This window comes from Hyperolius riggenbachi, chromosome 3 (genome assembly GCF_040937935.1).
Source record: "Hyperolius riggenbachi isolate aHypRig1 chromosome 3, aHypRig1.pri, whole genome shotgun sequence".
Taxonomy (NCBI): domain Eukaryota; kingdom Metazoa; phylum Chordata; class Amphibia; order Anura; family Hyperoliidae; genus Hyperolius; species Hyperolius riggenbachi.
Window position 1 is genome coordinate 421,244,349 of NC_090648.1, and position 17,608 is coordinate 421,261,956.

The 17,608-nt window shown below is 44.8% G+C and overlaps 1 protein-coding gene across 1 annotated transcript in view; it reads right to left on the minus strand.

The window, feature by feature from the left end:
* LARS1 (leucyl-tRNA synthetase 1) overlaps window positions 1–17,608 on the minus strand; it is a 101,356-nt gene that overhangs the window by 1,932 nt on the left and 81,816 nt on the right. Inside the window, exons 30-31 of the mRNA XM_068277537.1 lie at window positions 16,368–16,463; window positions 6,921–7,053 (exon numbers count right to left, since the gene is read on the minus strand). Of these exons, the coding sequence (XP_068133638.1) occupies window positions 6,921–7,053; window positions 16,368–16,463 (229 nt within the window). The remainder of the gene's footprint in view (window positions 1–6,920; window positions 7,054–16,367; window positions 16,464–17,608) is intronic.

Genomic DNA, 17,608 nt, shown 5'->3' on the forward strand with positions numbered 1-17,608 from the left:
TTCCATAGATCATTTACTTCATGGCCAATCTTATTTTTGATCATTTAATAGATTTCTCATACAAGTAAATGGAAATTGATAAGAAATAAGAAAATCGATCAAACGGTAAATAGGCTGAAAAATCTCATGTGTACCTAGCATTAAAATGTTAGTGTAGTTAAACCAAAGTATGATTAAATTAATGAAAAATGAGGCCCTGATAAATATTGCAATGTACTTTCATCACTGATTTAGCTCGGTTATAAAAGACTGGCTTGTCGCTACCGCTATGTGCACAAAAAATGAGTCACCAAGCCATACTCCTGTACTTTGTTTTTGCTTTTTTTTTTATTTTTTTTTTAGTAGAAGCAGCTGAGTGTTGTACCGTGTTAAGGTGGCCACTAATGATCCAATCTGTTTCATCCAATCTTACCATTTCTATGTAATATAAGGTAACTGCCTAAAGTATCCATTCAATACATTCACTCAGTTTACTCTTCTACTACATAGATTTGGTAAGATTGGATGAAAAAGATTGGATCATTAGTGGCCACCTTTAGCCATCAGTAAAAGCAATTTTTGAACCAGGATGATACTTTTTATTTATTTCTAAATTAGCCAATAAATTGTAAGCTTTCGGCTAATAAGCCTTCATCGGTCTTGGTTCCTGCATATACTGACAAGATTTTTTAAAAACACAGTTTATATACACATATAGACACAGAGAAAAAACAGATTTTTTTGTGCTTCAAAAAAAAGTATAGAGTCACACTTTGAGGCACATTTTTTAACCTGCTGGGCGGTCTGGACGAGCTCAGCTCGTCCAGTACCGCCGGAGCCTGCCGCTCAGGCCCTGCTGGGCCGATTTGGCTGAAATAAAAAGCAGCACACGCAGCCGGCACTTTGCCAGCCGCGTGTGCTGCCTGATCGCCGCCGCTCTGCTCTCTGACAAAAAAATAAAAACTTCTATGAACTCACCATACTCCTAACGGAATACCTTTGGGTGTCTTCTTTCTAAAATGGGGTCATTTGTGGGGTTCCTATACTGCCCTGGCATTTTAGGGGCCCTAAACCATGAGGAGTAGTCTTGAAATCAAATTCCGCAAAATGACCTGTGAAATCCTAAAGGTACTCATTGGACTTTGGGCCCTTTAGCGCAGTTAGGGTGCAAAAAAGTGCCACACATGTGGTATCGCCGTACTCGGGAGAAGTAGTACAATGTGTTTTGGGGTGTATTTTTACACATACCCATGCTGGGTGGGAGAAATAACTCTGTAAATGGACAATTGTGTGTAAAAAAATCAAAAGATTGTCATTTACAGAAGTATTTCTCCCACCCAGCATGGGTATGTGTAAAAATACACCCCAAAACACATTATACTACTTCTCCCGAGTACGGCAATACCACATGTGTGGCACTTTTTTGCACCCTAACTGCGCTAAAGGGCCCAAAAACCAATGAGTACCTTTAGGATTTCACAGGTCATTTTTGTTTCAAGACTACTTCTCATGGTTTAGGGCCCCTAAAATGCCAGGGCAGTATAGGAACCCCACTAATGACCCCATTTTACAAAGAAGACACCCCAAGGTATTCCGTTAGGAGTATGGTGAGTTCATAGAAGATTTTTTTTTTTGCCACAAGTTAGCGGAAATTGATTTGAATTGTTTTTCTTCACAAAATGTCATATTCCGCTAACTTGTGACAAAATATAAAATCTTCTATGACCTCGCCATACACCTAATGGAATACCTTTGGGTGTCACCTTTCTAGAATGGGGTCATTTGTGGGGTTCCTATACTGCCCTGGCATTTTAGGGGCCCTAAACCGTGAGGAGTAGTCTTGAAACCAAATGTCGCAAAATGACCTGTGAAATCCTAAAGGTACTCATTGGACTTTGGGCCCCTTAGCGCACTTAGGGTGTAAAAAAGTGCCACACATGTGGTACCGTCGTACTCAGGAGAAGAAGTATAATGTGTTTTGGGGTGTATTTTTACACATACCCATGCTGGGTGGTAGAAATATCTCTGTACATGACAATTGTTTGATTTTTTTTACACACAATTGTCCATTTACAGAGAGATTTCTCCCACCCAGCATGGGTATGTGTAAAAATACACCCCAAAACACATTATACTACTTCTCCTGAGTACGGCGATACCACGTGTGACACTTTTTTTGCAGCCTAGGTGCGCTAAGGGGCCCAACGTCCTATTCACAGGTCATTTTGAGGCATTTGTTTTCTAGACTACTCCTCACGGTTTAGGGCCCCTAAAATGCCAGGGCAGTATAGGAACCCCACAAGTGACCCCATTTTAGAAAGAAGACACCCCAAGGTATTCCATTAGGTGTATGGCGAGGTCATAGAAGATTTTACTTTTAGTCACAAGTTAGTGAAAAATGACATTTTGTGAAAAAAAACCCAATAAAAATCAATTTCCGCTAACTTTTGACAAAAAAAAAAATCTTCTATGAACTCGTCATACACCTAACAGAATACCTTGGGGTGTCTTTTTTCTAAAATGGGGTCACTTGTGGGGTTCCTATACCGCCCTGGCATTTTACGGGCCCAAAACCGTGAGGAGTCTGGAAACCAAATGTCTCAAAATGACTGTTCAGGGGTATAAGCATCTGCAAATTTTGATGACAGGTGGTCTATGAGGGGCCGAATTTTGTGGAACCGGTCATAAGCAGGGTGGCCTTTTAGATGACAGGTTGTATTGGGCCTGATCTGATGGATAGGAGTGCTAGGGGGGTGACAGGAGGTGATTGATGGGTGTCTCAGGGGGTGATTAGAGGGGAAAATAGATGCACTCAATGCACTGGGGAGGTGATCGGAAGGGGGTCTGAGGGGGATCTGAGGGTTTGGCCGAGTGATCAGGAGCCCACACGGGGCAAATTAGGGCCTGATCTGATGGGTAGGTGTGCTAGGGGGTGACAGGAGGTGATTGATGGGTGTCTCAAGGTGTGATTAGTGGGGGGAATAGATGCAAGTAATGCAATGGCGAGGTGATCAGGGCTGGGGTCTGAGGGTGTGGGCGGGTGATTGGGTGCCCTAGGGGCAGATGGGGGTCTAATCTGATGGGTAGCAGTGACAGGGGGTAATTGATGAGTAATTAGTGGGTGTTTAGAGGAGAGAACAGATGCAATGCACTTGGGAGGTGATTTGACTGCGGGTCTGCAGGCGATCGGATGGTGTGGGTGGGTGATCAGTTTGCCCGCAAGGGGCAGGTTAGGGACTGATTGATGGGTGGCAGTGACAGGGGGTGATTGATGGGTGGCAATGACAGGGGCTGATTGATGGGTGGCAGTGACAGGGGGTGATTGATGGGTGGCAATGACAGGGGCTGATTGATGGGTGGCAGTGACAGGGGGTGATTGATGGGTGATAGGTGATTGGCAGGTGATTGACAGGTGATCAGTGGGTTATTACAGGGAAGAACAGATGTAATTAATGCACTGGTGAATTGATAAGGGGGGGTCTGAGGGCAATCTGAGCGTGTTGGCGGGTGATTGGGTGCCCGCAAGGGGCAGATTAGGGTCTGATCTGATAGGTAAAAGTGACAGGTGGTGATAGGGGGTGATTGATGGGTAATTAGTGGGTGTTTAGAGGAGAGAATAGATGTAAACAATGGATTTGGGAGGTGATCTGATGTCGGATCTGCGGGCGATCTATTGGTGTGGGTGGGTGATCAGATTGCCCGCAAGGGGCAGGTTAGGGGCTGATTGTTGGGTGTCAGTGACAGGGGGTGATTGATGGGTGATTGACAGGTGATTGACAGGTTATCAGGGGGGATAGATGCATACAGTACACAGGGGGGGGGGGAGGGTCTGGGGGGGTCCTGGGGAGAATCTGAGGGGTGGGGGGGTGATCAGGAGGGGGCAGGGGGGGGGATAAAAAAAAATAGCGTTGACAGATAGTGACAGGGAGTGATTGATGGGTTATTAGGGGGGTGATTGGGTGCAAACAGGGGTCTGGGGGGTGGGCAGGGGGGGGGGTCTGAGGGGTTCTGTGGGCGATCAGTGGGCAGGGGGGGGCAGATCAGTGTGTTTGGGTGCAGACTAGGGTGGCTGCAGCCTGCCCTGGTGGTCCCTCGGACACTGGGACCACCAGTGCAGGAGGCAGCCTGTATAATACACTTTGTATACATTACAAAGTGTATTATACACTTTGTAGCGGCGATCGCGGAGTTAACATCCCGCCGGCGCTTCCGTATGGCCGGCGGGATGTTACGGCGGGTGGGTGGAGCCAGTTGCCGGGGGAAGCGCGCGTCATCAATGACGCAATCGCTCCCCCGGCATAGGAAAAGGGCGCAACGCCCTAAGGCGTATTGCGGTCCTTAAGGCATCCACTTTGCCGCCGCCCATGGGCTGTGGGCGGTCGGCAAGTGGTTAAGCCACCAGCGAGCAAGAAAATATTGCAGAGTAATGAAACGTTATTTTACATAGATGATGAAAAATTATATGCTAGGAGAAAAACTTCAGAGAAAATGAATGATATGATTTGTATGTGTAGTTATGTGTAGTATAGCTAAAAAAACATAGGGCATTAGCAGCAGAAATAGGAGTCTACTATTGTTTCCAGTACAGGAAGAATTAAGAAACTCCAGTTATCTATGCAAAAGAGCTTCACTGAGGTCTGTCTTCTAAAGCTTATCTAACCTGTCGGCGACTGTATTTTGTTTTTTTTCTGCAGAGGAAAGTACAAAAGATCATTAGCCTGCTCTGTGAAATCATTTAGAATGCTAAGTGTAATGTGTAAACTGCAAATATTAGAGAATGATACAATGTTATAGAAAACAATATAACTGAAAATAAAAATATGAGACTTTCTTTGAAACTAATGTTCTATTAATTATACGTACTACACATCCAATTCGTTATATCATAGTTTTTTTTTCGCTTCAGTGTCACCTTAACACCCTGGCGTTCTATTTAAATTGCCAGGGTGGCGGCGGCGGCAGGGTTTTTGCATGTCGTCTTTTTTTTTCATGCTGCCAACTGAAAGTTGGCAGCATGAAAGCCCACTAGAGGGCGCACATGGTGCGCCCTTCTGATCGCTTTCGGCAATCACAAGTAACAAGAAATCCCGCGGAGAGCGTGATTTCTTGTTGGGCCGCCATGGCCATGGCGACGATCGGGATGACGTCCTGACGTCAGACGCCCAAGATCCAGCCCTTTGCACTGCCCGAAAGTGTTTGGTTCGAGCAGCGCAGGGTTCTGGCGGGGGCCTCTTCCGCCACTGCGTGCGGGCGATCGCTGCTAAGCGGCGGCGATCGAAGACCACACGCAGCTAGCAAAGTGCTAGCTGCGTGTGGCACAGTTTATTTCAAGTAAATCGGCCCAGCAGGGCCAGAGATATCAGCCTCGGCGGCTATGGAAGAGCTGAGCTCGTCCATACCGCCAAGAAGGTTAAGGGCCAGTATGCTCTATGCCTGTCATTTTTTGTATAGGTTTTGTACGCTGACCAAAACACTGCCACATAATGAAAAGGCAAGAGTCATTGGAGAAGGTCCTGATGATGGGAAAGATTGATGGCAAAGGAGGAGGTAACAGCAAAGAATGAGATGGTTAAATAGTATCATGGAAGCAACAAACAAGAGCTTGGACAAGCTTTGAGAGGCAGTAGAGGATAGAGGGTCCTGGCGTGCTGCGGTCCATTGAGTCGCAAAGAGTCGGACTTGACTGAATAGCGACCGAAATACAACAAATTAAATACGTAGTTGAATGAATAATTTGCAGGCTCATTGGTTAGATGATCGTTACTTCCATTTCTGCATTAGCAGAGATAAACATATTTGCTGGATTCCCTCTTTAATACCAGTTATTTCCAATCTCAGTGTTAGTTGTCATTTATTTTCATGTATATATTTCTGATCATTACCAGTTCCTCCTCCCAATAAAGAAACGGTAGAATGGTTATTTAAACCTTTAAATACACAATTTTAAAGGGATACTGAGCAGTAGCTAAAAATGGAATTCTGAACTTACCTGGAGCTTCCTCCAGCTCAGTGTAGTCTACAAGGACCCTCAGCGTCCTCTGGGTCCCCTCCGCGCTCCTGCTGGAGGCTCCGTAAGGTGTGCGACTTTGCCCGGAGCCAGTTAAATTTTCCGAGAATCACGCTTACGCAAAATGCTCACGCCGATGGGCTGCACATGCATAGTTGCGCACTACACCGGGCAAAGCCGCGCACCTTATGCAGCTGCCAGCGGGAGCATGGAGGGAACCCAGAGGATGCCGAGAGACCTCGCAGGCTACAGGGAGCTGGAGGAAGTCCTAGGTGCATTCAGAATTTCATTTTTAGTCACTTCTCAGGGTCCCTTTAAGATTCCTGTATATAAAAAACAGATACAGTAGGTTCATCTAGGATGTGTGCCTTTTTTGAACACCCAAAAACTTTTATAACCCAAGAATAAAAAATGGGGGGAAAAAATATAGACTACTCTTGCCCTCTGTCCTTGTAGTGTATTGTTTTCTTACACTATCCTCTTTCTAATGTAGAGGTTTCTTCAATTCCTTCTAAAAATCCCAAACGGACATCATTAAATCCGAAGGAAGAGTATGAATTGCTGCTGGAGGGCTGCAATGTAATCGAGAACCAGCTTCTCTTAAAATTAAAAAAAAAAAATAATATAGTGCAGAGAATTAAACACATTCTGTGTGATCTTTGCAAATTACCAGGCCTCATATTAGCCCCTATACTGAGCTTTCAAGAGCTCTCCCGTGTGTTTGGTCATCATGCATAGTAATAAGAGAGTTACGGAAAGCCGTTGTCTTCTGCCTTCGCAATACTGATCATAAAAGCTGTATTCCACTCAGGCTGCAATAATTGCTCATTAAATCCATCCTTGCTGCCAGTGATTTGCTCTCATCCTTAGAGACCCATAAAGAACAGACTTCCCAGCTCATCACTATACAGCCCCCTTACTGTTTCTAAGTTACCTTTGATCCCCCGATCAGTCTTCATTAAGCGTCTTATTATTGAATCTCTGCTGTCTCCCTGCCGGATCTCAATCTTCATGGAGAAGTGGCCATTTGAGGGTTGTGGGTTCACCAGATACACCGGCACTCCAGGCTAAACAAAACACGACAAAAATCTATTAAGGTGGTCCTCTATCTACATACACTCAGCATTGCAGTACAATAGAACAAACAAGCAATGGGCAACAACATGCTTTATTGCCTACATCAATAAATCTAAAAAAAAATTGGTAGTACAAACAAAGCCTGGCGGATCAACTCACAAGACTGTGGGGCTGATATTGTGCAGTTGACCACATGTGTAGTTCAAGCGACCTGCGCTTTTCGTGATTGCAGCCATATTGTGCAGTCCATCATTCCTCTTGCATGTGCAGTATGCAAGTAAGTTGGTCATTGAGTTGGTTGGTGCGCAGAAAATACAAGTCTTGTAAACAGTTTGTTGTGGGGTTGTTCATGTTGTGGAGTTGGTTGTGAACTTTGTTGGACGTGTGTACAAGCCTTTATAATCAACAACTGACAGCAACTGATATATAACTGAAAGCAACTGATAGATTTCAGTTCTGACAAAATATTGTCAGAACTGGAAGGGATCATTGTCAGAAGAAAATGGTGAGCTTCTTAGAGGAACTGATGGCACGGTAACTATGTAATGTTCATTTGAAGTTACCTCGTGTTTATTTTAACCCCCTTGGCGGTATGAAAAATCCCGCCAGGGGGCAGCGAAGCAATGTTTTTTTTTTTTTTTTTTTAAATCATGTAGCGAGCCCAGGGCTCGCTACATGATAGCCGCTGCTGAGCGGCATCCCCCGCCCGCTTCGATCGCCTTCGGCGATCTCCGATCAGGAAATCCCGTTCATAGAACGGGATTTCCTGGAGGGCTTCCCCCGTCGCCATGGCGACGGGGCGGGATGACGTCGGGACGTCATTGGGAGTCCCGGGCCACCCCTCGGCGCTGCCTGGCACTGATTGGCCAGGCAGCACTGGGGTCTGGGGGGGGGGGGGCGCGCGCCGCAGCAGATAGCGGCGATCGGGCGGGGGCCGGCGGCGATCAGAGTGCTGGCGCAGCTAGCAAAGTGCTAGCTGCGTCCAGCAAAAAAAAAATTATGAAAATCGGCCCAGCAGGGCCTGAGCGGCACCCTCCGGCGGCTTACCCAGTGTCCAGCACGGGGTTACCGCTAAGGAGGTTAAGTAATTTTACTCAGTCCAGGTTCCCTTTAAAACAGCATTCTGGAGCCTGCAGCACAGTGACTGATATGGCTATTGAGCAAAGTGAAACTAATTCTATGAATTTTTTAAGGCACCTTTTTTAAACAGGAGTTGGCTCCTAGATTTTCTTATGGTGTGACTAATTTGTTGGAGCAGAGGGTATTATCTGTACTTCTGCTTTAACATTACAGGACATGAACGTTAAAGTAAACCTTGCGTGAGAGTGATATGGAGGCTGCCATATGTATTTGCTTTTAAAAACCATACCGGTTGCCTGGCAGCCCTGCTGATCTATTTGTCTGCCATAGTGTCTGAAATAAACCAGAAACAAGCATGCAGCTAATCTTGTCAGATCTGACAATATTGCCAGAAACACCTGATCTGCATATGCTTGTTCAGGGTCTATGGCTGAAAGCATTAGAGGCGGAGGATCAGCAGTAGGATTAGCCATACTCTGCCAGTGAAAAAAAACACATATATAAGTAAATACTTGATCTACTTACATAACACGTGTGTTGTACTGTACAGGTTTTGATTTCAGTGAATGTTATATAGTAAATGAAGAGAATTCTGTTCCTGTATGGAACCATGTCTTTTGCCCACAGTTTAGGCTAAATCCTGATGTCATTTCTGCCCTTTACTTTTTTTTTTCTTTTCTCCTCCAATCGTGACCTCAGCCTTGCTTGTAAACACAAGAGAGCAGGGGTTTATGTTTCAGATAAGCAGCTAGGCAGGGAAATAAATGGAAGAGGAGGAATATATTATAGATAAAAACAACCCCCCCCCCCCCAGCATGCAACTGTTTGGCACCGACTACTAAAGGGCCAGTGCTCCTTAAGTATGTGATCCATCCAAATCATAACAGCAGAAAAAGTTTTGAAAATTTGAATGTAGGGTGGGGGGATGCATCTTTATCACTTAATACGCTCAGACCAGTTGCTGTTGAAATTTGATTTTTATGGTGACAATCCCGCTTTAAAAGGAAATACATATGGCACCCTCCAAAACCATTCTTCACAGAAAGGTTTAAAAACAATTAAAGAAAACCTGTAATTAAGAAAAAGTCCCCTGGGGGGTACTTACCTCGTGAGGGGGAAGCCTCTGGATCCTAAGGAGGCTTCCCGCATTCTTCTCTGTCCCTCCGTTGTCCAGCTGCAGCCCCCCGAAGTGCGGGAAGTGTAAATATTTACCTTTCTGGATCCAGCGCAGGTGTACTAGCGGATCTCCCTTTGGGTTAAGGTGGAAGTAGCCGAACCCGATTGATCCGCTCTACTGCGCAGGCGCAAGTCTTTTTGCGTCTGCGCAGAAGAGCGGGACGCTTCGGGGAAACCAGCGCTGGACTGCCTGCAGCTACAGGGATGGGGGAAGCCTCATTGGGACCCTAAGGCTTCCCCCTCCCGAGGCGAGTACCCCCAGGGGACTTTTTTTTAGGATAGGTTTTCTCTAAAGCAAATAGCTTGGACTGTTGATTTTGCCTCCCATTAGCAGCCTGCACTGGGCACTGGGGAGACAATTTAAATAGAGCTGACAGTTCTGTCCTCTTGTCTGTGAGAAAGCATCCAGTGAGATGTCAAATGAAGTCCTGTTTCTAATTCCCCATACTATAAGCTGTCCTGTTCCTGACTCAGGAAATGTTGCTTCTCTGTAAACCTCAGTAGCTTACATAGGGCTTCTGGGGTCATCTGTACCACCCTTTAAAGCTGTGACCTTCAAAAGAAGAAAGGCCCCTGCTATCAGAGATAATTTAAGTGCAATTATTTTTAAACCTAAGTAAAAACCTATTTGGCAACCTGAATGCATTTTCATCTAGTTCACACTGAGCTGCTTTATTGCATTTTTATTGGATGTTATTTTTAAAATGACTATTTTTTACTTGCTTGCTGTGACATTTTATTATCTAATTTCATATACAAGCATATAGTATGCAGATTCTCATTCTAGTGGCAAACCTTGTCAGGCAATGCAATTAGCTTCTTTTCTGAATTATTGCCCAAAGGAAATCTGTTTAAGGATAATTCGTTAAAAAACTGAATTATATTCAACTGATTGTTAAGGGTCTGAGCCTACCTACAGATGCAAGACAATGGAGCAATAAAGTACAATCACTGTGTCACTCTACCATATAAGAAGCATAGCCTATCTCTTTAGCAGGCAAAAATGTCTGCCCTATGTAAATATTTAATTCTATACGGCCAATAGTGGCTGGATAGTGTACTGGTTAAGGGCTCTGCCTCTAACCCTGGTGACCTGGGTTAGATTCTCAGCTGTTCCTGTTCAGTAAGCCAGCACCTATTCAGCAAGGAGAACTTGGGCGAGACTCCCTAACACTGCTACTGCCTACTGAGTGCAACCTAGTAGCTGCAGCTTTGAGTCCGTCACAAGAAAAACGCGATATAAATGTTCTGTGTCTTGTCTGATATGAAAATGTAACTGCAACTGCAACAAAAACCTTCTTCTTAACCTTCCTGGCGGTAACGTTCGGGGTAAGCCGCGCAGGAGGATTTCTCAGGCCCTGCTGGGCCGATGTGCATAATTTTTTTTTTTTTTTTGCTACACGCAGCTAGCACTTTGCTAGCTGCGTGTGCATACCGATCGCCGCCGCTACCTGCCGCGCCGCCTCCCCCCCTCAGACCCCTTGCGCAGCCTGGCCTATCAGTGCCAGGCAGCGCTGAGGGGTGGATCGGGACTCCTAATGACGTCACGACGTCCGTTGCCATGGCGACGGGGGAAGCCCTCCAGGAAATCCAGTTCTTTGAACGGGATTTCCTGATCGCAGATCACCGGAGGCGATCGATGCGGGTGGGGGGATGCCGCTGCACAGTGGCTACATGATTAAAAAAAAAAAAAAAAAAACTGCTGCGCTGCCCCCTGGCGGTTTTTAACCACTTGCCGACCAGGGGAATTTTCACTGATCGGTGCTGCGTGGGCTCTACAGCCCGCAGCACCGATCAGCAGTGCAGCAGGGCGATCAGACTACCCCCCCCTTTTTTCCCCACTAGGGGGATGTCCTGCTGGGGGGGTCTGATCGCCGCCGGCCATTAGTGGGTAGCGGGGGGGGGGGGCTCCTCAAAGCCCCCCTCCGCAGCGTTTTGTGCGCTCCCCTTACCTCCCTCTCCCTTCCTGGGCTGCGCAGGACGGATATCCGCCCTGCGCATTGTGGGATAGGCTTCAGCCTATCATATGCCGGCGATCCCCGGCCAATCAGAGGCCGGGGATCGCCGATCTGACTTACGGCGCTGCTGCGCAGCAGCGCCGTATGATGTAAACAGCGGGGATTTCTTCCCCGCCTGTTTACATTTTGCCGGCGAGCCGCTATCGGCGGCTCTCCGGCTGTTCACGGAGACACCCTCCGTGAACTGACATGGAAAGGCCGCTCGATCAAGCGGCCGTTTCCATGGTAACCCGCAGACGACCAGTTTACGCAAATCGGCGTTAGCTGGTCGTCAAGAGGTTAATAGACCGCCAGGAGGGTTAAACAGTTCTAACCAGCAGGCAGTTCTGCATGATGATCAGAAAATTCTTAAATCCTACTTAATAGCAGCAGTTTAGCATGAATTTCTAGGACTGCACTACAGTTACGAAAAGTGCAAATCCATTCCTAAACTGCCACACACAACTGTAGCGAGAGGCATATGGAGGCTGCCATATGTATTTCCTTTTAAGCAATGCCAGTTTCTTGGCTATCCTGCTGACTCTCTGTCTCTAATACTTTTAGCCATAGACCCCGAACAAGCATGCAGCAGATAAGGTGTTTCTGACATTATTGAAACTGTAAAAAGATTTATACATATCTGGGGCTTCCTCCAGCCCCATCCACTCGGATTGCCCCCATGCCGCTGTCCTCCGCTGCCCACAGCTTTGGGAACTGGGCCCTGTCACTTACGTCAGTCGGCTCCAGTCTACGCAGGAGAAGTGCGCCCTCTATGTATCTCTTCAGAGTCCCATTAACCATTTCACTACTGAGGTTTTTCCCCTTCGTTTACCTTTCAGCACTACTTCCATCAATTCGCCTATAACTTTATTACTACTTATCACAACAAAACGATCTAGATCTTGTTTTTTTTCGCCACCAATTAGGCTTTTTTTTGGGTGGTATGTTTGCTAAGAATTATTTTATAAGGAAAAAAATAAAAAAAATTCATTATTTCTAGTTTTCGTCCATTATAGTTTTCAAATAAGATAATACATGCTACTAGAGTTAAAACCCACACATTTTATTTGCCCATTCAGTTACAATGATCGCGGCATCTCATTGATGCCAGTGATCTTTGACACGGTGACTTATATTAATGAATGGGAACGCATCTACCCTCCAACGGGCGGCGACGAGTACCTGCTCCGGGGCGAGTGGTGGACGTACATGGTAATAGACATATATCTACGCCCCCGGGTTAGGAACCGAAGTCCTGTGGAGCGTAGATATACTGCCGCGATCGGCATAAGTGGTTAATAACACTTCTACACAGCTTGTGCAGGGCAGGCTATACAAGATTTTCGAAGTGCCCCTCCCCCCTGCTGAATCCTGTGAAGCTTTTCTGTGCTTAAACCTTCCAGTGCTGAGAATTACTGCAATACAGCAGATTTATTGGTTACCTCTGTAATAGCAATTTCCCTCACACACTGTACTGTCTGAGGAGGAGATTTAGCAACGCATTACCGACAGTTTTTTTTCCTTAATCTGTTCTAACTAGCAGGGAGAACAGTTCTGCATGAGAAGAACCTTCTTAAATCCTAGGTAATAGTGGTAGTTTAGCATGAATTTCTAGAGCTGCACTACAGTTAAGTGCAAATCCATCCCTAAACTGGTGCACATTAAAGGGGAACTTCAGCCTAAACAAACATACTGTCATTAAGTTACATTAGTTATGTTAATTAGAATAGATAGGTAATATAATCTCTTACCCACCCCATTTTAAAAGAACAGGCAAATGTTTGTGATTCATGGGGGCTGCCATCTTTGTCATGGGGCAGCCATCTTTTTGTTTGAAAGGCGGTGACAGGGAGCAGGAGACACAGTTCCAACTGTCCTGTGTCCTGATCACCCCTCCCAGCTGCACGTGTTAGGCTTCAAATGTCAAATTCAAAATGAAAAAAAAAAATGCACCAAAACAGCAGAACGAGAACATCAGAAATCTCATCATGCTTTGCACAGCATTAGGGGCAAAATGCCCGGGCAGTTTTTTTCTGTGCAGCTAAAAATGAGGCTTGTATAAGAGAAAAAAAGTTCTGATGCTGTGAAACAGTTAAAGAAACACCAGGCCTTTCCAGTGCTGCTAAGTCAATTTTTAGTCTGGAGGTTCACTTTAAGAAGTGCTTGATAGCAGCTCTACATATGTAGAACTGCTGGCTAGACATGATTGCAGAGTTCAGGCTACACATGATTTGTGATGTGCTCCTCCCACCTGCTGAATTCCTCCTCAGAGCCTGCTGCTATCAATACAGTAGGTGTGTTGGTTACCTCAGCAACAGCATTTCCCCTCACACACTGCACTGTCTGAGAGACCTTCCTAGATCCTCCTATTATACAACAGTTATTGCCATTTGTGTACTTCTATACAAAAAAAAAAAAAAAAAGAAATGCAGGTGAGGTTTGCTTGAATTATATCAAACTTAAAGAGAACCCGAGGTGGGTTTGAAGAATATTATCTGCATACAGAGGATGGATCTGCCTATACAGCCCAGCCTCTGTTGCTATCCTAAACCCCCCTAAGGTTCCCCTGCACTCTGCAATCCCTCATAAATCACAGCCACGCTGCTGACAAACAGCTTGTCAGAGCTGGCTGTGTTTATCTCTATAGTGTCAGTCTGCTGCTCTCCCCGCCTCCTGCTGAACTCCGGTCCCCACCTGCATCCCTTCCCTCCCTGCTGATTGGAGGGAAGGACGGGGCAGGGACCGGAGCTATGCTGAGGCGGGGGAGCAGCTGAGACTGACACTACAGATGTAAACACAGCCTCACAGCATGGCTGTGATTTATGAGGGATTGCAGAGTGCAGGGGGACCTTAGTGAGGTTTGGGATAGCAACAGAGGCTGGGCTGTATAGGCAGATCCAGCCTCTGTATGCAGATAACATTCTTTAAACCCACCTCGGGTTCTCTTTAACATTTAATTCAGCACAGTAAAATACAGTCCCATATACAGGAGAGACCGTTCCTTCAAAGAGATATAAAACCAAAAGTATGTACAGCTGTGTTTTAACAATTAAAACCAATGCTTGGTGTGCGCTTCACTGCTGCTTCTTCATTGGCTAATTTGGGATTAATCCACAAGCTTGCCAAATTACTAAAAAGAAGTCGGACAGGATGGAAAATGTAAAACAATTTGGGACGGGCCACGGGCATTGGCAGTTGAGCAGAGCAACTTCTTAGTTCTTCCAGCAAGTTGACACTGTACCAGTAAACAGTATGTGGTAATCAGAGTGATCTCACCCAATTTCAGGATGTTGGTAGGGTCCCCGTGTGAATAGACATCGGGTGCGTCCAAAAATGTCACCAATCCAACAAGAAGAGGATCACAAGTAAATCCACCAGACCATATAGATGCTGGATTGATCCACGTGTCGCGCAGATTAAATGTATATGGACATAATTTAGCTCACTGGGTATTTTCTATAATGAACTATGCTCTAAGCATATGCTGATACACTGAATTGCAAGAATTTTAGTTCATGGACTTTTATCTGTAGAACTGCTATTAAAGGGGCACTATGGCAAACAATTGTAAAATTTAAAATATGTGCAAACCTATACAAATAAGTAGTACATTTTTTCCAGAGTAAAATGAGACAAATTACTTTTCTCCTATGTTGCTGTCACAGTAGGTAGTAGAAATCTGACAGAAGCAACAGGTTTTGGATCAGTCCATCTCTTCATGGGGGTTTCTCAGGGATTTATTTATTTTCAAAAGCACTTAGTGAATGGCAGTTGCTCTGTCCAACTGCCAAAAAAACTGTGTAGCGAGCAGGAAAGGTGGCCAGCATCATTGTTTAAATCCTTTTTAGGGAATATCTTTCTAAAGAATAAAAACCCTGCTGAGAATACCCTATGATGGACTAGTCCAAAACCTGTAGCTTCCTGTCAGATTTTTTACTACCTACTGCAAGTGACAGCAACATAGGAGAAAATAAATGTATGGCTCATTTTACGCTGGAAAAAAATGTACTTCTTATTTGTCTATGTTTGCACAATTTTTAAATTTTACAATTTTTCGCCATAGTGCCCCTTTAACCACTTCGCATCCAGACCTTTTTTCCCCACTTATGGACCAGAGCAGTTTTGACAGTTTATTCAATCAGAAATAACTTTATCCCTACTTACGACACAGAAATGAAATATATATTGTTTTTTCAAGACAATCTAGGCTTTCATTGTATGCACTTTTTTTCCCTCAAACAATTTTAATGGGAAAACAAAGAAAAAAATAGAAAAACATTTCTCAGTTTTACCAATTCCAGTTTAAAAATAAAAATTGCTACTGTAGATAAACACAAATTTTGTTTGGCTATTCTTACTGCTTATCAGAAAACAGATTATGTTCCAGTCACAATTTATGGTGAAGATACTGGATACTGAGAGAATGCTACAGAGTGTATTTTTCACTATGAAATGAGAAAATAAAAGTATTTTTAATAGTAAAAATTAATCTCATTAGCTCAGGAAACATGTATTCCCATTCACCAATTCATGCTGCATCAGATAGTGCCAGAATGTGCACAGGAGCAAGCCCAATCCTGCACAGCACTGCTTTTGCTACAAGACGTATATCTACTGACTTAAGGCTTAGATGAAGTCACAGAGGATGTATATCTACTGACTTTTGGATAAAGTGGTTAAGAACTTCTTAATCTGCAGCTGTTTAGGGATGGATCTGCAGTTTTTTTTTTTTACTGCAGTGCAGCTCTAGAAATCCACGCTAAACTGCCGCCATTACGTAGGATTTAAGAAGTTTCTTCTCATGCAGAACAGTTCCTCTGCTGGTTGGATCAGTTTAAGAAGAAAAAACTGTCGGTAATGCTTTGATAAATCTGCCCCTGTGACTTGTCTGCTTTATGTATCCCTACATTGTTACATCACTATTTTGTGCACCGTTGTTGAACGCTATGTCACTGTGTAATGCTGTAATGTGTACCCTATGTATTGTACAGCTGTGTAATATGTTGGCACTTATTCAATAAAGTGTAATAAAATAATAATAATGGACATACCTCTGTCCTGAAGACAGAATAGGGTTTCCCAGGACAACATTCTTCCCTTATTTTTTCCTCTGCATCAGAAGCAAATTTTACTTCAATCTGGTCCAGCTGGGGAAAGAAAAAAAGGCAAGCACTGAAAAAAGTCTAGGGTTTTCGGAGTTGCAGAGTACTTCAAAACTTTATTTGGGGTGTAAGTGTGAATAATTTACTTTTTCAGTGAACAGTCATGCAACATATAAATACTACTAAAAGTAAATATTAGAAAGAATAGCTCAATGCTCACTGCAGAAAAACTAAACATTTTTAAAGTGACTTAAAGGGGAACTTCAGCTTAAACAAACATACTGTTATTAAGTTACATTAGTTATGTTAATTAGAATAGATAGGTAATATAATCTTTTACCCACCCTGTTTTAAAAGAACAGGCAAATGTTTGTGATTCATGGGGGCAGCCATCTTTGTCATGGGTAAAAGAAAAGGAGAGGAGCGCTCTCTGGTGCATTAACTTTTTTAATATCGCTACTTTGCGCAAGGTTTAAAAAGTAAAACTTACAAGATTACATATAAAATCAAGCTCATCGCAAATTTCACCATGTCCTATAGATGGAATCACCGGTCTGGTCGCTCCCACACTATGGCCAGTAGTAGTGGTGGTCCAAAGGATCCAATAACGCCAGCGGGGTCAGGGACACGGGAATGTTGGTGGCAGCTGCCCTGCGCCTAATACGTCATTACGCGTTTCGGCGTTTCCACGCCTTCGTCAGATGACGTCAAGGCGCAGGGAGGGTGAATTTATAGAGTATGGGAACTATAGTAGTGTGCGCCGCCGGAAATTACATCGCCGTAGCGGCGTTACATGTGCGCCAATGATGACCCATCTGGGGCAAGAGAATACAGAAGTGCGCGTAACCGGCCCCACCGCGCAAGCGTCAAGTGTCCTGGTCGTTGCTATGGCTACGATCCAAGCGCATTGACGATGGTCTAATTGGACCAAAAAGCGTGACGCATACTGTGCGGCGCGTGGGACGCAAGGAGGCGTCTAGTTTCTAGGTTACACATTAAGCAGCATGCCGAATGAGATCGGCTTGTGGAAATGTTTACAGTTTCGGCTCCAAACGTATAATAACAGGAGGGGCAAGGCATTTCTACATCACATATAAATTAGGTCAACGTATTAGGCGCAGGGCAGCTGCCACCAACATTCCCGTGTCCCTGACCCCGCTGGCGATATTGGATCCTTTGGACCACCACTA